The 20,624-nt window shown below is 47.2% G+C and overlaps 1 protein-coding gene across 1 annotated transcript in view; it reads left to right on the top strand.

The window, feature by feature from the left end:
- The window catches only part of KCNK3 (potassium two pore domain channel subfamily K member 3), a 79,619-nt gene extending 66,564 nt beyond the window's left edge, over positions 1–13,055 (top strand). Inside the window, exon 2 of the mRNA XM_056852788.1 lies at positions 12,006–13,055. Coding sequence (XP_056708766.1) covers positions 12,006–12,913 — 908 coding nt within the window. The 3' untranslated portion in view covers positions 12,914–13,055. The remainder of the gene's footprint in view (positions 1–12,005) is intronic.
- Positions 13,056–20,624: the final 7,569 nt, after the last annotated feature.

Raw genomic sequence — 20,624 nt, 5'->3', positions numbered from 1 at the left:
ATCCTGTGGCAAGGAGTTCCACAGGTTAATTACATGCTGGGTAAGTGGCTGTTCCTCTTTTAGTAGGGGATTTCACTGAAAGGTGGGAGGCGCCGCAAAGCCCGCGCTGTGGCCCGAGCGCTCTGCTCCCCTCCAGCTATGCCACGCTGTGAGCTACGCTCCCCTCCAACCTAGCTCCTCTCCAACCCCACCACGGGAATCACCTTCGCCACAGACTCAACAGGCTGCCGTCTGCGCCGCATCCTCACGCCACATGTGAGCTGCCCGGCATGTGAGCCGCCCTGCTGCATGTGACAGTGGAGGGAGGAAGCGCTCCTATTGGGCTGCTGGGCAGAGGGGCGGGTGATGTGAGAAATGCGTGTGGAGAGGGGGAGGGGAGCAGCCCGGCCCCGGGTCCCTCTGGCTTTCTAGTAATGAACTCAGGCGAACTCTGGATCTATCAGCAACTAATAGTCTCTGTCCATCTGCCTATCTATCACATTTTTGTTCCTCTCTTCCTCCAAGGAGCTCAGAGCTGTAAACATTGGCTTGGATACAAGACAGAACATGTCTATGGATGGTCTTCATCTGTGGAGTATAACTTTCTCACTTCCCCCTTCTTCCTGCAGCTCCAAATACCCACAATTTCAAGGGAGGCAAGAAAGTCACGGTCCACAGAGGGAATTATTTCTGTCCACGAAATTTCTCTGTTGGATCCAAGCCATACCTCTCAGAGGGTGTCCATAGGTCTCTCCTTCTCCTTTAAGACAAAGAGTTGGTTTTTATATGCCGACTTCCTCTACCACTTAAGGAAGAATTAAACCGGCTTACAATCATCCCCCCCCCACAACATGCACCCTGTGTGGTAGCTGGGGCTGAGAGAGTGTGACTAGCCCAAGGTCACCCAGCTGGCTTTGTGTGTAGGAGTGACTGAGGAAACAAATCCAGTTCACCAGATTAGCCTTCGCCGCTCGTGTGGAGGAGTGGGGTATCAAATCCGGTTCTCCAGATCAGAGTCCACCGTTCCAAACCACCGCTCTTAACCACTACACCACACTGGCTTTCCATTTAACTAAATGGAACCTCCTTGATCAGTAGCAGATTATCTCTGGTTACCAAATGTTGGGAATGGACAGTGGGGCAGAGCTATTGCCTTCCTGACACCTTTGTGAGTTTCTCAGAAGCATCTGTTGGATACAGGATTCTGGAACAAGTAAAACCTTAGTCAGATCTAGTCGGCTGGGCTTTAAGTTCCAAGTTGAGACATGTCATGAAATAATGAATCAAAACCTGAACCATATCATTTATTTAACACAGTTACTGTAACTTATTCAATTGCAATACTTTCCAGGAACTGGAAATGATTGGAAATATATGCTCTGAAAGGTTTTCTGATGCACGTCTGCTTTCAGTTACCCAGGGCAGCAGGAAGGCCAGTCAGTGGTGGGAAAGACTCAACAGATATATATCTGACAGGGGCATCATCCAAACAGAACAGTTCTTGCTGAACTGGATTGTCCTGATTAACATTTCAGAGCACAGTGTTTTCACGTTCTGCCACTGTCTGATGCTTTGGGAGATCTTTCTGATTCTATATAAGAATGGCTTAGATTCGAGTCCAGTAGCACCTTAGAGACCAAAAAGATTTTTGGGGTGTAAGCTTTCAAGAGTCAAAACTCCCTTTGTCAGCTACAAGTAAGAATGGAGATCTGAGTCCTTATATTTAGGGTTGCCAGGTCCCTCTTTGCCACCGGCGGGAGGTTTTTGGGGCGGAGCCTGAGGAGGGGGGGTTTGGGGAAGGGAGGTACTTCAATGCCATAGAGTCCAATTGCCAAAGCAGCCATTTTCTCCAGGTGAACTGGAGAGAGAGAGAGAGATTCAGAACTCTGTGCTTGTCATGTATGCTTTCGAGTTTGGCATAGAAATTTCACCATTATAACTCCTGCATTTGATGGCCTTTTAACTCCCCAGTTCACAATCCCCCCCTTTCCATGTGCAAATCGAGGTTTTGCTGTTTGCTTTGCACCTGATGAAATGGGCTCTAACTAGGCTTGCCAGGTCCGGGTTGGGAAATACCTGGAGATTTTGGGTATGGAGCCCAAGGAGGGCGGGGTTTGGAGAGGGGAGGGACTTCAATGCCATAGAGTCCAATTGCCGAAGCGGCCACTTTCTTTAGGGGAACTGATTTCTATCGCCTGAAGATCAGTTGTAATAGTGGGAAATCTCCAGCCACCACCTGGAGGTTGGCAACCCTAGCTCTAGCCCATGAAACTTGCAATACATTTGCTAGGGCCACAAACCTTTTCTCCCCTGGTTTCGTTGCAACAGGCTGACACGGCTGCTCCAATGGAATTTGCAAGTCATCAGCAGAAACATTAGTAGAAGCTGTTGAGGTCTCCTGATGAGGGTAGGGTTAGATGCCTCTTGTTAAAATGGGACAGCTGAGATTTGACCTCCTTCTGTGCCAGAGGGCTTATTTCATAAATCTAGATTCCCTGGCTAGGCTCTTATCTTCAGTGGCAACAGCGTGAGGGAGGAGGGCATAGTTGGCTACAGCTGTCCTTGGCAGGAACATCTTCCGCTCAGATGGAATCCAAGCCAGATGGGTTATCATCTGTTTATTCCATAACTCTCCATGAATGTCCTGCAGAAGGTCACTTGGCCATTGCAATCTTTAATGTTATGATATGAAATATATACCTTTCCCCGGCTCACATAGATAGGGTGGATTCAGACAACCTTTTTCTCTCTCTAGCAAGGAACTATCATTGCAATCTGTGAGTGGTTAGTATCCAGTGGAACCTGCAGGGGACTGGGGGTTCTGCTCTATCCCCTAAGCTGCATAAAGTCCTTGTGAAACTGCTGGGGGAGGTCCTCTGGAGATCGGGAGTGACATTCATCAAAATACTGACAACACTGTTTTACTCCTAGTCTGAGATCCTTGAGGTTTCCAATTAGTTTCTAGGCCCAATTCCAGGTGTTGGTACATGCCTGCAAAGCCCTTCGGGACCTGGGGTATGTGTGTAGGGTGGGTGGGATAGATTTGCTGCCAAGGAGGGATATAGGGGCAGAGGAAAAGAGATGGCATTATGATGGGTAGGTAGTAGAGGAGGAGCTAGGCCTGCAGAAACACTGTAGGATAGGGTTGCCAGGTCCCTCTTCGCCACTGGCGGGAGGGTTTTGGGGTGGAGCATGAGAAGGGCGGGGTTTGAGGAGGGGAGGGACTTCAATGCCATTGAGTCCAATTGCCAAAGCGGCCATTTTCTCCACGTGAACTGATCTCTATCAGCTGGAGATCAGTTGTAATAGCGGGAGATCTTCAGCTACTACCTGAAGGTTGGCAACCCTACTGTAGGACCTTGTGAGGGAATAACAAGGAGCCAGTTGCAGAGGCTTCCTCCTAAAGGCCCTTTTACAAGATGAAAGCCAGGGCCCTTAGGCATTTATTCAGGTTTCCATATGAACTTCAGGAGAGAAACTGGCAACTACTATAAAGCAGGTTGAGGGTTAGCAGTGTGTATTGTGGGAAGCCATAAGCCAGGCATGAGAGTGGTAAACGGGATGATACTGTTCTTTCCAAACTGAGGGAATCTGTGCAGTAGTTTCTGAGAAATGGAAGGCAAAACCTTTGATTTATGGTGTTGCTGGAGCAATAGAAGGCTAAGGACGATGTGTGCGGATACTTATAGGCGAGGGCTCCACGCTCTGAATCAATCTTCCCTATTTTATGAGATTGGAGGATGGCGGTGGAATAAAAGGGGAAATGGAGACGCTTGTTTCTCTTGGCAGGCTCTGCAACTCTGTCACAGTCCTAGCGGCTTCTCAGAAGATCAGTGCCGCCCTAGTGGAATATATCAAAATCTATTTAAATCTTTTCAGATATTGGCAATCTTGCCCCCTCCCTCCCTCCCTCCAATCCAGAGCATAACAACCGCTGTGTTAGACCGAGATCAGGTTTCAGACAGCTGGATGCAGCCGGCCTGATCTTGCTCCCTGAACTCTTGAGCGGAAGAGTGCAGCGTGATACCCTGATCCTCTCCCTCCCAAGGCGGGGCGGGGGGGGGGGAGGAACTAATCCCTGAAGCATTTATTCCAACTCCAGAGAAAATACACACAAACAATATACCTTTAAACAAAGCCAGCAAGCAACTCCAGGTTCAGAAACACCTGAAGATTTGAGTGTGGAGCCTGGGTGAGTGGAGTTTAGGGAGGGGAGGGACCTCAGTAGGGTATAATGCCATAAAGTCCACCTTCCAAAGCAACTGTTTTCTCCAGGAGAAGTGGCATAAATGTTTTAAAACAAACAAATAAATAAGTGATTTATGTAGTCTGGAGAGAGGGTTGCCAGGTCCTTCTTCGCCACTGCGGGAGGTTTTGGGGTGGAGCCTGAGGAGGGCAGGGTTTGGGAAGGGGAGGTACTTCAATGCCATAGAGTCCAATTGCCAAAGCAGCTATTTTCTCCAGGTGAACTGATCTCTATCAGCTGGAGATCAGTTGTAATAACAGGAGATCTCCAGCTAGTACCTGGAGGTTGTGGAAAAATCCTATGTAGGAAATTTACTTTCAGTACACAGCCACTAATAAAATTAATGACACTAAGGGTGTTATTGCAATATTCTATTCTGCCCTTAACATTACAACGTAAAATAAACCATCACAGTGGATAGTAATACAGTTACTCAAATGCACAAACGGAACTAAACACTGCATGAATAGTCCATGTATCTGAGTCCATATGGTAGACGTTTAGATGAAAAACAACATCCAATCACTTGTGAATACTGTGGTAACTTCTTAGTTGTGGCCTGTGGGTTTCTTTTTTGTGGTATGAGCTTTCGAGAGTCCACACTCCCTTCATCTTGGAAGCTCATGCCACAAACATCTTCTTGGTCCCTGAGATGCTACTGGGCTCAAACGTAGCTCTTCTACTGCCGACCAACATGGTTTTCCACTGAAACTGTGACAAATAAGCATCAGACATTTAAAGAACAGCCAACACGCACCTTGCTCTCTTCTCCAATCTGGTTGCATCTCTAAAGTCTATTAAATTGAGAGGGATTAAAGGAGAAAAGAAAGTTAATCCTGTAGGAGGCACACAAATCAGCTGCCAGCAGGCTGTCAGACGAAAATTTCCACCACATTTATGGGCCTTTTTTCTTCTTCTTCTTCGTCTTCTTCTTCCAAGCAGAGTTTGGAAACAATGTACATTATAGAGCTGTTGCGTACTATGGGGTAGGTGTAGCTTTTGAGAAGAAAGTGCTGCCAAAGAGAATCTGGCGACCCACCACTCTCCTTTCCCAGAAGTATCATCAGCAACCCCTAGTGGTCCTTCCTTATCTGGAAGAACTGTAATTCACAGAGGGTAGCCGTGTTAGTCTGTCTGCAGTAGTAGAAAAGGGCAAGAGTCCAGTAGCACCTTAAAGACTAACAAGAATATTTTCTGGTAGGGTATGAGCTTTCGTGAGCCACAGCTCACTCAGTAGGCTCACTGGTAGGGTATGAGCTTTCGTGAGTCAAAGCTCATACCCTACCAGAAAATATTTTTGTTAGTCTTTAAGGTGCTACTGGACTCTTGCTCTTTTCTACTACTGGAAGAACTGTAGTAGCTTTGCTGCTTGGGCTTCAGCTATGGGGATGTCTGCAGGGAGCGAGGCTGAGTCACAGGAACACAGAGAGCTGACTTATAATGAGTCAGACTATTCGTCTATCAAGATCCACTCTGACTGGCAATAGTTCTCCAGGGTAGAGGTCTTTCACGTCAACGACTATCTGATGCTTTTCCTGGCTGGAGATCAGTTGTAATAGCAGGAGATCTCCAACTAGTACCTGGAGGTTGGCAACCCTAGTTGGAGGCCATTTTTCCTCCCACTCCTCCATTCCTTAGGGGTGGGACATTGGGGCTGGGGGGCGGGTAAATCTCCATACCAGGGGGGGGGGTAAATGGGAGGTGTATTAAATCCACATAACTACATACTCACAGATACTACGTGGTACAAATGTTAGCAATGTGAGGAAATACTACTATGGCTGTTTAATGTGATATCACCAGGCCATACCCTATGATGTCACCAAGCCCTGCCCCATAAGACTCAAAGTTTGGAATGTGGGGGACTGAGCAGCCCCGTCTCTGCTTCTCTCTACTCCCTACTCCCAATCTCAAGCAAGGCCTGGGTATCACTTAAACTATATATATTTCTGAATTGTAGAATTGCCGTGTCCACTGTGGGTAATGGGTTATGTTTGTTCAGGGATGAGGCAAAGGCACTGTGTGCATGTTTTAATGCCCTCTTTCATTACTGCCTTTCATCCCAGTTGAATCCACCCATTGCAAGAGTTTCCTGGGTTAAATTTTGGGATGGGAGAATCTTTTGGGTCAAAATTCCCCAGGCTTCCCCCCCCCACTGTGTGTGTGTGTGTGTGTGTGTGTGTGTGTTTGGGCTGGAGCCTGCTTTGAATTTGACTTTCTATCACATGTAGGGGCATCTCTAGCTCTGGGCTTGAACCGTTGTGATGGGGGGGCAGGGGGGGCTGTGGAGGGGCTGATGCTGAGTCAGAGACCGAGAGAACGAACGCAGCCGCATGCATTCCGGCCCCTTTTTCTTTTTATAGCTGCCTCCCTTTCTCTACGTGCCCGTTCTTTGCCGAGCGAGAAACATCTCCGCTTGCTGCACTTAAACAAACTTGATGGGACTCCCTTCAGACAAGGGGCCGGATGAGGTCAGGCTGCCTGCAGGGCTGGGAGTGGGGCTCATTCAACCTCCTCTCCCCTTTCCCTCTCCCCTTCCCTGGGCCCCCCTGCCATCCCATAACTAAGGCCACCCCCTTATCCTGGATGTGGGAATTGCAGAAGGGGGGGAGGCTCCTTGCTTGGCCAAAGCACCCCTGGCATGTACGTCCTTCCCTAAGGAGACGCAGGCTGGAAGCAGCCTCTTCTTCTCCCGCCCACCGCTCCACCCCTCCTGCCTGCATCTATGCTGCTCTGTACAGTTCATGGGAGGACACAGAAAAGCACTGGGAAAGGGGCCGCTTGAGGCTGGGCTGACCCTCCCACATGATACTACTCAGCATGTATTTCCCAGACAAAGAAGCTCTGGTGTCTCTAAATCTGCCTGTCTGCACTCTGCATATGCTCTTAGTCACTCCCCAGTAATTATTACGTCACCTCCGCTGTTGAAGCTGCTCTTTTATGGCCCAGTGTGTTAAGGGTGTGTCACAGCAAGGGCACACGGAGTGACACAGGTTGTACGGATTTGTGCCACGTTGATTAAGAGACAGTTTCAGAGGAAGTAATCTCGAATAAAAACTGCTCAGAATTCATACAGAGGCATGCTCGCTAGGTGTCAATCTATGGGATTAAAATTAAAAGACCCACGTGCGTGTTTGTGTCTGTCTGTGGCGGTTACCGCACTTTGTATTCCCAGCGATGTATTAAGAGTTTGAAAATGTTGTAAAAAACATCGCTTTAAAAGGTTTTTGGGATACCACAGCTTATAAATGGTTGGAAGACGTCTAGCTTCCACGATCTGACAAGATTGGGCTATACCATGCCTTCCTCTGCAGAGCCTTCCTTAGAGGTCTCCCTTCCAAGTACCTACCCTGCTTACCTTCCGAGAGCGTCGGGTTATACCATGCTGCCTTCCCTCCCTGGTCCTTGTGCATTTGGCCATTTAAAAACGGCAGCCTACCCGAAGTCCTGGGGAGCGCCCCGAAATTCATAGGTTAGAGATGGCACCGAAGTTTGCTTAAATGACAATGGAATGGGGAGGTGCATTGAGAAGGTGAAACAGTATTGAGAGTGTTGTGAAACGTCTGAAAGAATTCAAATACAATCAGCAAAATCACTTGGGTTGGAGGGAGGAGCTGGGGCTGGGGAAACTGCAGAGAATGACGGACCTGTGAATGCTTTTGCTTAAATGAAACATCTGTAGGAAATAGGAACTGGAGGCAAGTTAAAAGGATTATGATAAGATTAGTGGAATTTCACAGAAAGGAGTGTGTATAAATAAATGAATGCACATGGTAGAGAACCAATTGCATATTGTTTCCAGATCAGCCCACCTCTTTGAATCTAATCCTTTCATGATGATGATAATGTGAGAATGGATGTGAATAGAAGGGATTCTCTAATTTATCACAGTTTTATCCCGCCTTCCCTCCGAGGAGCTCAGAGTGGGATACAAGGTTCTCCCCTTGATTTGGGGTACGGGTGGGAAAGCAATAAAAATGTCTTTCCTGCCACCCTCTATCTCTTTGCTAGCATTTTGGGCCTCTGTTATTCTGTGACACACAGAAAAATGACTTTTCTGTTAGGTAGGGTTGCCAACCTCCGCCTGGGCCCTGGAGCTCTCCTGGAATTACAACTGATCTCCAGGCAACCGCGATCAGTTCCCCTGGAGCAAACAGCTGCTTTGGAGGGCGGGCTCTATGGCGTTACATCCCACTGAAGTCCCTCTCCTCCCCAAACCCCTCCTTCCTCAGGCTCCACCCCCAAATCTCCAGGAATTTCCCAACCCAGAGTTGGCAAGCCTCCTGTTAGGCCAACAAGTGCCCAGACGCATTGTGTTGCACAGGCTCCTCTCCCCCTCCTTTTCCTGCTTTTTTCCTTCTTTCTCTCTGAGGTCACATTATCCTCTTAGGCTTTAAAACCATCTGTAATTATGCCTTGTAGCTGCTGGGCAAGTTTAAAGCTGATCTGACCTCTTTTCATTTTTGTGGTTCCTGAGATCTTTCAACAAGCAAATTTCTAATCATCTGCTGCAAAGGGGGTCAGGGGCTGCCACAGCCTTGGGGGGGGGGCTCACGAAGGCACGCTAGCGCCCCCTAGTGGAAAGTGGGGCTATTTCAATGACTTGGAGCCTCCAAGATGGCTGCCCAGAGGAGAAGCATGAGGGTATTTACCCCCCTGGGTTTGGCCGATTTGCCCACGTAAGCTTTAGAGAGCAGTGTATGCTTGCAAGCATCTCAAGCACCTTTTGTTGTCAAAGGAAGCATCTCTTTGGAGACTAGGCAGATAGTTCTCCTGTGACACTGACCCGAACACAGATGGCTTTTGCATACGCTTGACTTCACCATGGAGGGATCTCATCGATAGATAGTTTATTTGCGGCCCTTGGCCAGATAAAACAAGATACATGGACTAAAATGGTCTTACCGACAAAGGTTTACAGTCCGAGTCTTAAGTCACTTAAAAAAATAAAATAAATAACATCAAAGTTACATCTGCCATTTGGACTAAGAGAGTACTTTGTGGCAACGAATTTTATTGCAGCCGTACAAAATTTTGCTACCTGAGAGGTGATTGAGGGATTATCTCCTTGTAGGAGCTTTTCTATCTTTTCTCTTTCCCTGTATGAAGGGCTCAATAAACTTAGAACGGGGTATAGTGTAAACGTTACAGTCCAGGAGAACATGTTCAGTGGTTTCTAAATCCCCGGATTTGCAGGGGCATAGTCTCTCTGCCCTGGGTATCTTCTTGAATTTCCCCTCTACCATAGCAGAGGGTATGGGATCTCATCAAATTAGGGTTGCCAGGTCCCTCTTCACCACCAGTGGGCAGTTTTTGGGGCAGAGCCTGAGGAGGGTGGGGTTTGGGGAGGGGAGAGACTTCAATGCCATAGAGTCCAATTGCCAAAGCGGCCATTTTCTCCAGGTGAACTGATCTCTATCGGCTGGAGATCAGATGTAATAGCAGGAGATCTCCAGCCAGTACCTGGAGTTTGGCGACCCTACATCAAAGAGCCCTCTTTTGCACTTTGAAGCAAAGCGGGTACTGAGGAACAGGGCCTTCTGGGTGGTTGCTCCCTTGCATGGGATTAACTCCCCAAACTTCCTCCAATTGATTTTTTTTGGTAATGGTAGTAAAGATGTGGCTGTTTTGATTGGCATTTGCTAGCACTGAGCATGCTACTCTGGACTAGCTTTGATCTGAGTTTTAATTACTTGTGATCATCACTGATCGTCCTTTATATGTTGCAGTTCTGTTTGATGAATGAATGAAAGCTCTTTGGACTAGAATATCACTGGAATAACAGCTGGAAATATGGTTGCCAACTCTGGCTTAGAAAATTAATGGAGATTTGTGGGTGGGGTGGGGAAAGGCAAGGTTTGGGGAGGGGGAAAGAACTCAGCAGGGGTGTAATGGCCATACAGTCCCTGCTCTAAAGCTGCCATCTCCTCCAAGGGAACTAATCCCGGGAGATCAGTGATAATTCCAGGAGAACTCCAGGCACTACCTTGAGGTTGGCAACCCTAGCTGGAAAAAGAAATTTAAAAACAAGATCATACCTGGGGGAAAGTGAAGCAGAAGGAACTTTACCCCAATTCTGAACATCCAACTGAAAAGTTACAGTATGCCCCATGCCAGACCGCAGTGTGCTGTCTTTTCAAGCATCATCTTAACAAACAATGTCTGAGCAATATGGGAGCATGAATAAACTACGTTAGCATAAAACACCAATGTGTGTTTTATGGGATGCACTGGTACACTGCAAGAGTGGCTGAAATGTTTCAGAGCCAGCATGGTGTAGTTGTTAAGAGCGGTGATTTGGAGCGGTGGACTCTGATCTGGAGAACCAGGTTTGATTCCCCACTCCTCCACATGAGCAGCGGAGGCTAATCTGGTGAACTGGATTTATTTCCCCACTCCTACACACGAAGCCAGCTGGGTGACCTTGGGCTAGTCACAGCTCTTTGAGCTCAGCCTCACCTACCTCACAGGATGTCTGTTGTGGGGAGGGAAAGGAAAGGTGATTGTAAGCCGGTTTGAGTCTCCCTTAAGTAGTGGAGAAAGTTGGCATATCAAAACCAACTCTTCTCCTTCTCCTTCTCCTTCTCCTTCTCCTTGGAATATGTTGGATGCATCAACTCTCTAAGCCCATTGGCTGCAGCACTGACCCCACACTCTACTCATGTGACTTCATCCTGGGGGAAGGAATAATGAGTAAATCCTGGAGGCTACATTTGATAGATGTGAGGGAATCCTGGGATCTTACCAGGATCCCCCCAAACCCAGAAAAGGACAGTCCCATTTCTGACTGAGCAAAAGGGAGGATGGGATGATGGGAGAGAATATGAAGTGGCTATCTGGTCACTGCAAGGGAGACGGTTGAGGGTTCTACAGAAAACGGACTGAGAAAATATCCATGGATCCTTCTGAGTGTGAAGTATGCCTTCAGTCTTAATGCAGGGGTGGGGGGAGATCAGGTATAAAAAGTCCAGTATAAAAAGTCCACAGAAAATCTGATCCACAAATCCCTTTCCTCGACAGTGGAAAAAGGATATTGACTTCCAGTTCCCAAATGAACATCAAATCAACAATATTGTTGGGGGTGGGGTGGGGGAATATATCAGAAGATGATTCAGTTGGGCTTGGATATAGGGAAAGAGAGACCAGATCACATCTGTGTCTCTCGGCACAGCTGCACCACACAAAGCCACCCAGACTTTCAGACCTTCCTCCTTCCGCTGTGCTTTCCAACCACCCAACCCTCAGGTTTTTTTCCATATCCTTCCCAAGTCTGCCCCAATTATTCCTCCAGCATGCTGATCCCTATGCAGTTGTCCTACAGCTGTCTCCCCTCTGGGTCCCATGTATTCTCCTCCCCGGTTGCTCCTTTACCCCTTGGCCAAACATCTGCCCTGGGTTAGGCAGAGGCAGTGCTGGCCTGCAGACTTCCTGGTGTGGCTCTGTGTGTGTGCAGGGCGTGCGGACAGGGTTCTGTGGGTAGCATCGTAGTGAAGGAGTATTGTAGCCTCTCCTGGCTCTTGTACCAGAAGCAGGAGCACGTGGACCAGAAGAGGAGGACCTCGGCACAGATTGCCACACCACTGAGTCTGCAGGCCAGAGGGGCCATTCAGCTGTGACTCCTCTCCATTCTTCCCAAGCCACCATTGTGAATGAAGAGGAAGCGGCACCCACCAGCTATCAAGCCAGGAGGGGAGTCTCCTTCCTCAGTGTGCAGATGATACCCATTGTCTGTCAAGTGGTACTGACCAGGTTACTTGTCCTTTGTGTCTTTCTTCCGTAGGGTACGGCCATGCAGCCCCCAGCACAGATGGTGGGAAAGTCTTCTGTATGTTCTATGCCCTGCTGGGAATCCCCCTTACCCTGGTAATGTTCCAGAGCTTGGGTGAGAGGATCAACACTTTTGTGAGAAACCTCCTCCACCGTATCAAGAAGTGCCTTGGCATGAGGCGGCCGGAAGTGTCCATGGCCAACATGGTCACCATTGGGTTCTTCTCCTGCATTAGCACCCTTTGCATTGGAGCAGCAGCGTTCTCCTACTACGAGCGATGGACCTTCTTCCAGGCCTACTATTACTGCTTTATCACCCTCACCACCATTGGCTTTGGGGACTATGTGGCCCTTCAGAAGGAGCATGCCCTGCAGAACAAGCCCCAATATGTGGCCTTCAGCTTTATGTACATCTTAACTGGGCTGACCGTCATTGGGGCCTTCCTCAACTTGGTGGTGCTCCGCTTCATGACTATGAACGCTGAGGATGAGAAGCGGGATGCCGAGCACCGGGCCCTGCTCAATCGCAATGGGCAGGCTAGCAGCGTGCACACCACAGACACAACGGCTTCCTCGACCACCGCCATGCTTGGGGGTGGGGTGGGAGGGGGAAGCGGTGGTGGCCGAGGGGGGTTCCGAAATGTCTATGCTGAGGTTCTCCACTTCCAGTCCATGTGCTCCTGCCTCTGGTACAAGAGCCGGGAGAAGTTGCAGTACTCTATCCCTATGATCATCCCCAGAGACCTCTCCACCTCGGACACGTGCATGGAACAGAGCCATTCCTCACCCGGCCACTATCCTGAGACGCCGTCCAACAGATGCTTCTGCAATGCCCAGCGTTCAGCCATCAGCTCTGTTTCTACAGGACTTCATAGCTTGTCGGCTTTCCAAGGACTTATGAAGCGCCGCAGCTCTGTGTGAAATCAAGGACAACTCTTTAAAGACAATCCTTAACTACAGAGCAAGGAAGGAAACTAGTGGAGAAAGACAAATTGAAAAAATACTGGCAGAGGGAAAAGGTGACAACCAAACCTAGACTTTATACTGATACTATCATTACAGGGGAAGAAAGAGCATGCATCTCGGGTGTGCGCCATGAAAGGAAGTGCACAGTCAGACGAACTAAGCAATGGGTTAGCCATCCTGGCTGACACATTGGAGAACTGAGCTGCTCAGATCTCTACAGAGGGAGCGATGGGCGGGTTCAGTTGTGTTCGCATGTGGATCCAGAAAGGTGGGTGGGTGGGGGAAATGACAGTTATCCCCTCCAGTGGGGTATATCTTGTGCACCTGTTCTCCCCTGGAAGGGACGTTTTTCACACTTGTTTAGGTTGGTTAAACTTCTAAACCTTTCTGCAGCAACTCCACAAAAATGTGAAACTTGAAAATAAATTTTTGCACCCTCACGGGAGCACTGGATAGGATGGGGGCGGGACGGCTCTCACTAGCAGGTGTTTGCATCAAGATGTATACCTCTGAGGACTGATGAAAGGATGTAGCAGTTCTTCCCACCCCAGTCCAATAAAAATGCATGTGTGTGTGTTGGGGGTGGGGGACACAGCACTTTCCCACTCCATTCTCTTGGTCCCTGTCCATTTAAACAGCAAAGTACCCTCTCTTTTGACCCTCACAGGTGTGTAACTGAGTCCCATGTGTGCATCTTTCAGAGGGTGAGGAATCTATTCCTGGGTATAGAACATGTGCAAATAGCATCAGGTAGGAATGGCCCACACGTCTACAAATGATGGCTATTTAGTGTAAGGAGCTGAGCTTTAGCTCAGCAAAAGTTGCATTATAATTGCTGTGTTCTCTTCACATAAGACACTGTTGTTCTGTATCTTTCACTCAGGAATAGGTCCTGGGGTACCACAGCGCGGCCCTGATTGTGTATGTGCTTTTGTGAGGGTGTCCGTATGCTACACCTATGTAAGGGCCTATTCTTGTCACTATCATGCATGTGGGTCCATTACCGAAAATTTCACACTGGAGAACATGTCCCCTCGAACACTCCCCAAACCCAGTGAATGGATCTCAAGATTATCCTCCTTCCTCCCTCCCTTTCTTGGTCCCTCTTTGCCAGTGTGGTGTAGTGGTTAGGAGCAGTGGACTCCAATCTGGAGAACTGGGTTTGATTCCCCGCTCCTCCACACGAGTGGCGGACTCTAATCTGGTGAACCAGGTTGGTTTCCCCACTCCTCCACATGAAGCCTGCTGGGTGACCTTGGGCTAGTTACAGTTCTCTCCAAACTGTCTCAGCCCCACCTACCTAACAAGGTGTCTGCTGTGGGGAGAAGGGAAGGTGATTGTGAGCCACCTTGAGACTCTTTAAAGGTAGAGAAAAGTGGGGTATAAAAACCAACCCTTGTTCTTATTCCTCTGTTCTGTGGCATCTGCTGAGGTTCAAAATGTGAGTGCTCTTCCTTCTCAAATCTGTCTTTCCCCAACATACACAGTTTGTGCTGGCTGTGTCTGAATGTTCAGGGTTTGTCGCAATATCCTGATGTGGCATCTGCACACTGTGGCACTGGAGGAGTCTGATGTGATGTAAGGCCAGAACATATGCCAATCAAACTGGTGACTTTCTGAACTTGGATGAGCCGTAATACTCCTGCAAAGCAGGTGAGGCTTAGCAGGGGATGGATTCTGCTTGCCTGAGAGAAACCGACTTTCACTCTGCAGACCCAGATATCCCCTCCTTGACCCAGGCCAGTTACTCTTGTTAGAGAGCCACCTCTCCGAAACACCTCCCTGTCATTAACCTTAACCCATTCTTGACCTCTGGATTAATTCACACAATCACCATTAGCATTCTTGTTGGGGGATGGATTTTTCTCTCTGTTTCTCTCCCAGAGTTGATGCACATCATTAAATGAAGCTAAGGATGCAGCTTTTGCAGCACAGTCTCACTTCAGACAGCATCTTTGAGTGTTTAAAACATACCCTGTATATAGAAAACTAGCATATCAGTCTTCTGGCAGGCCTTAACAGCTATTGGGTTTTTCCTGAGGAAGGCTCTCTGGGCTCCCCAGTTGTTATTTGTTGTTGCTGTAGTGCACTCCCAGTGCAAGAACACTTAGAGCCCAGTTGTTAAAAGCTATCAGCAACTGGAAGAATGGGATGAGAGTAGAGGGTTAATATCTGGGAGGTGCCGTGGCTCAGTGGTAGAGCATCTGCTCGGCAGGCAGAAGGTCCCAGGTTCAATCCCCGGCATCTCCAGTTAAAGGGACTAGGCAAGTAGGTGATGTGAAAGACCCCTTCCTAAGACCCTAGAGAGCCCCTGCTAGTCTGAATAGACTATACTGACTTTGATGGACCAAGCGTCTGATTCAGTATAAGGCAGCTTCATGTGATCTCAAGGGAGGGGCTGTGGCTCAGGGGTAGGGGATCTGCTTGGCACTGTGAAGATCCCAGGTTCAAATCCCAGCATCTCCAGATCAAAAAGGATCAAGTAATAGGTGACGAAAAAGAACTCTGAGACACAGGAGAGCTGCTGCCCGTCAGAGTAGACAATGCTGACCTTGGTAGATTAATGGTCTGACTCAGTACAAGACAGGTTCATGTACTCCTGTGAATGTTTACCATCATCTCTACTAACTGACTACTCCAACTTCCCAATATTCCCAAGAAATAGTGCAATAATGGCCGGAGTGTTTTTATTGTATAGGTTGAGCGGTGGGGGAGGGGGGATCCAATCAGTGATCTTGTGTGTGTCAGCAAGAACATCATGATAGATTTTCATTGTAAGCCAATTTGGGAGTGAATCTGACTACAGAGCAGGGTATAAAATACATCAGATGTTAAGGGGAAATGTTAACCTAGAACTCGACTAACATACTCCGTTTTTTAACATTTAGGAAGTTGATCTATGAAGCGATCGTTCACTGTGACAGGCTGTAAGCCCATAGGACTCAATGTTTTCTACTTTCTAGGCAGCAGTTCTCTTGCAAACAAGGATCTTTCCCAGCACTGGTCACTGGAGATCCTTCTAAATGGAGATACAAAGGCTGGAATGTGGGATTTTTGGCATGCCAGACAAAGGCTGTACCTCTGAACTATCTTCCTTCCTCTAAGCCAGTGATCTCTAACATGGCACCTGCTTAATGTGATTCCTGGTGTTCCCTTGTTTCTCCCCCAAATACCTCTTCTCCAAAGCAAACAACCAGTCCTGTCATTCTTCCATTTCATTGGGGCAGGTGGCACTTCAGAAGACTGCAGGTATCATTGGCTTCAGTTCTGCAGGAAGCACCCATGAAGAAATAGCTACCCCTGTCATAGCAGGATTCTTGGTTTGAAAACTCCCATAATTTTGCCTCTCATGGTAGCCATTTTGTGGTGGCACCCCTTCTCAAAAAATCCTTAAGTGCCCAAAAGCTTAACAAGGTTGAGGACCCCTTCTCTAAGCTTTGTTATATTGGTGTGTGTGTGTGGATCAAGTAAATACATGATTCCTTTCCTGAGTAAGTATGGAAGTTGTGCCCAATCTTTTCATCACATTCTTCAACTTTAAGGCCTTTCTTACTTAAGGAAGATTTTCCTCCTTGCTGGAGGTGTCAAGAAGTGAAGTCTTCAAAAGAGCAAACTGTCTGTCATACCACTTGGAAGCTCCCCCTTTTCTGAACAGGCCCCACTTCACAACGAAGAGGCTGTGTCATGGTTTTGAGATATCTTCAAATGTCAGCTCTGTCAACCTTTAAAGACCACCGTGACTCATGATCCGGAGACGGAATGAAACAATCTGGAGCCTTGTCAGAAAAGCAGTATCCACTCAAATGGCTGTGTGAATTGGCCTTTCTTTGGTCTTTGGCCTGCGACAAGGAAGGTATGACAGTGCCCCCAAGTGAAAGACATTTTCCTGCATTGTGATGTTTGTGGGCTACGAGTTTGAGGAGGGCACCCCGCTGACCTCCCAGAGTAGTCCTATCTGTTGCCCTTAACAATGTCAGAATGAGAGGTTCATCTCACAAGGCAGATGCTATTATGCCTGAGCATAGGGTATCGTGGTCCAGAAAAGTAACAAGAAAATCTCAGTCGGCATGGGGGCTGAACCTAGAAAGAAGCATAAAGGACAACTGAATAAAAAACTCCAGTGGAACACTTAAGCTGGCCGAGCAATTTCCTTTCATGTCGGCTCCCCATTCCTTGGCTTTCCTAAGCAAGTTCCACTGACTTTTCCCCCTCCCCACCACCCCTTGAACAACGGTTATGACCATTTGCTTCCAAGCTAAGAGCATTAGCTTGCTCCAAAACATCCTTTAATTTCCCTTCCATCTTCCTAACGTCAGCACAGGGAGCCGAGCGCGGGGTAGGGAAGCAGAAAGAAAGCGGGGAGAGAATGAGAGAGAGAGAGCTCAGGACAGCCACGCTTCCTGGCTAAAACTGGCTCATGCATCAGCGAGCAAATCAGGCTAAGACCGTCTTAGGCTAAAGCTGTTGCTTTTTTTTCCTTTTTGCCCACATGACCCTGGCTGCTGTGGTGGAGGCAACCCGTCCTGTGTCACGTACACAAAAGGAACAATGCACAGGGGGCCTAGTGGCAAACGGAGCCTGCGGCTGCAGGATGCCTCATTGGGCTTCAGGGCTGGGTCTGGGATGGCATAGTAATAAGAAGGCAGAGGAGAAACTCTGTCCAAAACCTTTGGAAAGGATGATCAAAAGATATAGGGTGTGCTTGGTGTGAATCACAGCCTGGCATGATTAAAAATCACAACAAACGTACCTCTGATCCATCCATGTCAACAAAGCTTAAATGTCTCCTAAAAAGAGAGTTGCTACCTTCTGAACCTATTGACCTCACTGGATTTAGAAAGGGGTAACTCTGTTTAGGATTGCACCATTATCCCCCTAAAATTAGGCCAGGATGCATTAAACAACTATATTGCTGTCTGCCCACCGCTTTTGCTCTCTAATGACAATTGGTCCCAGTTGGTAAGCAATTATGGATTGCAAGAAAAAACATACCTGATGACTTCTGTTATGTGTGAGTGAGGAAGGGAAGAGAATAATCTCTGCAGTGCAGTTTAACCAGGTCTTGGTTTTGACAAGTGAGTGGTTGTTGCCAGGGTTCAAGACTTCTTGGATTCTTTCACACTGAATCCTAGATGTGTGAGGACTGGTTTTGCTTGCTCAGAAACAAAGCACTGTACATGTACTCAAAAGCATGTTATTCTTTATATATTCCTTCACATATTCCAGGGCTGATCCTGGACTCCAAAACTAGGCTAAATGCTAAAAGCCTGCGGCTAATTTGTACAAGGAATTGAAATGGTTAAAGATTTTCTATTCCTTAATCCCATCATCAACCAAAAGGGTGACTGCAACCAAGAAACCAGAAGGAGAAGGAGACTGGGAAGGGCAGCCATGAAGGAGCTAGAGAATATTTTGAAGTGTAAGGATGTGTCACTGGCCACCAAGACTAGATTAATTCTTGCCATCATACTCCTTGTTACTATGTATGGGTGTGAAAGCTGGATAGTGAAGAAACCTGATAGGAAGAAAATAGATTCCTTTGAAATGTGATGTTGGAGGAGAGTGTTACGGATTCCATGGACTGCCAAAAAGACAAATAAGTGGGTTCTAGATCAGATCAAGCCTGAGCTCTCCCTAGAAGAGACAATAATGTAGGAAAGCTGAGGGCAGCAGGAAAAGAGGAAGACCCAACATGAGATGGATTGACTCAGTCAAGGAAGCCACAGCCCTCAGTATGCAAGGCTTGAGCAATGCTGTTAATGATAGGGCTTTCTGGAGGTCATTAATTCAATAGGTCCCCATAAGTCAAAAACAACTTGAGAGCGGTTAACACATACACACACGCACAATATATACTCGAGGTTGGTTAGCAAGCCTTCTTCTAAATGCTACAGAATCAAAAGAAAGCCAGCAGCAAGGGGGTTTACAATTTAGCAACCCCAAGACTGATTTTGTTGTCTTTTTGCACACTGGATTTTTGCAGGCATTCACTATTTCTGTTTTAGAATTTGTACACCTAACACTGTGAAAGGACTCTTACTGATGAGAATCAGGAGACAGCACAGGTTTAAAACACTGCAGAGTGTAAATAGTCTATGCGTAGAATTAAAACCTCATTTGTAGAATTCCTTTAGTCCTGGAGTGGAAGCAGTAGGAACAATCCCAAAGGTGCTATGGAAACAACAACAAAATCATCCAGTGCATTTAATTGGCCATTCACTGGGGTCATGTATGCACAGGAAGTTTTGCCTTGGATTTGCCACTCTTTAGATGCACATTTTCCCCACCCAAATTCTCAAAACTCAACAATAAGCCCACATGCAGAGTTTTGAGAATTCAGAAGGGGAAAATGTGCATCTAGAGAGGGGCAAATCCCGGGCAAAACCTCCCATGCATAAATGACTTGGGTCTCCATCTGTATTGCATATGCATTTGTGTACGTACACACACACTTATATCCTATCTGATCAACTGGTACAAAACACATTTAGAATGTTCTTTTTCTTTGTTTCCTCGCTATATCCACAGAAAGTCTAAACATTCACTTGAAATCAGTTAGTGCTGAGTCAAAAGTTGGGTGTTTTTCTCGAAATTTTGGCAGTGGGGAAAAGTGTCCCTCTTTTGCCATTTTAAGGGGCTGCAAAAAAATAAATAAAGGTCAAACTGTTCAGAATAAAGGTAATAAATGACCTGATTGGGATCACCTAGTGCCCTCACTCTCAATTTCCCCTTACTCTCAATTAGCTTTGTTTGCTGTTATTGACCTCTTCACATAGCAGCATGTTTTTGTTATGTGATTCCTTATAGGCTAGAAAAAGAAGAATAGGACCCTAGTCAGGCCAAAAAAAAAAAAGGTATGAAAGAAAGGATGCAACCACAACAGTGACCAGATACAAAGAAAATGACCACTAAAATTCTGCATAACCCTAGGGTCCCTGGAGCTAGCTGGAGCTAGCTACCCTATCTGCCAAGAGTGGTGTTTTGATAACTCCGTTCCTTGACTTCAGGCTGGTGTTTTAGACTGCTCATGTCTACTGCAGGACTTGGTGTGGGCAGGAACAGGGAGAAAGGAAGTTGTTGTCACTGCAGCTCCAGACAGAGAAAGAACTGGACTTAATAAACTGTGCTCCTATTTGAAACTATGCTGCCTCCTTTTTTGGGTGCCTGGCATTAATGACACAACACCAAGGCATAGGGAATGTCACATAATCAGTATTTACTTAATGTATTCCCCACCTTATATTGGAACTCAAGGCTGCAGAACATCCAGAGCTTTGGGCAGTGTTAGATAGAGGCTAAAAGAGTATGCCACCTCTGGCCAGAACTACAGTAAGGAAGTGTGGTCCATAGGCCAGAACTCGTCAGGTGGCATTCCCTTGCCCTATAAAAGGTCAGGGTTGGTTCCTCAATCAGAAGGGACTTTCTTGCTGTCATCTGTGATAGGTTGTCTCACCTTCATACAGTCTTTGTCAAATGACAGTTTCTTTGAAACTGCATCGATCACTACAACCACACACCAAAACTAAAAAGAGATTTTCAAAGGCCAATTCATACAACCAAATAAGAGTATGGACATTTGCTTCAGTGGGAAGGAAAGTGAGGAGCTGCCTACTGTTTGCCCCAGCCAAGAAATGTAGTGAGAGCAACATTGTCTACTTGAGAGCCC

The sequence above is a fragment of the Euleptes europaea genome, chromosome 7, assembly GCF_029931775.1.
Source record: "Euleptes europaea isolate rEulEur1 chromosome 7, rEulEur1.hap1, whole genome shotgun sequence".
NCBI lineage: Eukaryota > Metazoa > Chordata > Lepidosauria > Squamata > Sphaerodactylidae > Euleptes > Euleptes europaea.
The sequence above is the reverse complement of the archived record's forward strand: the minus strand, read 5'-3'. Positions and strand labels throughout refer to the sequence as shown.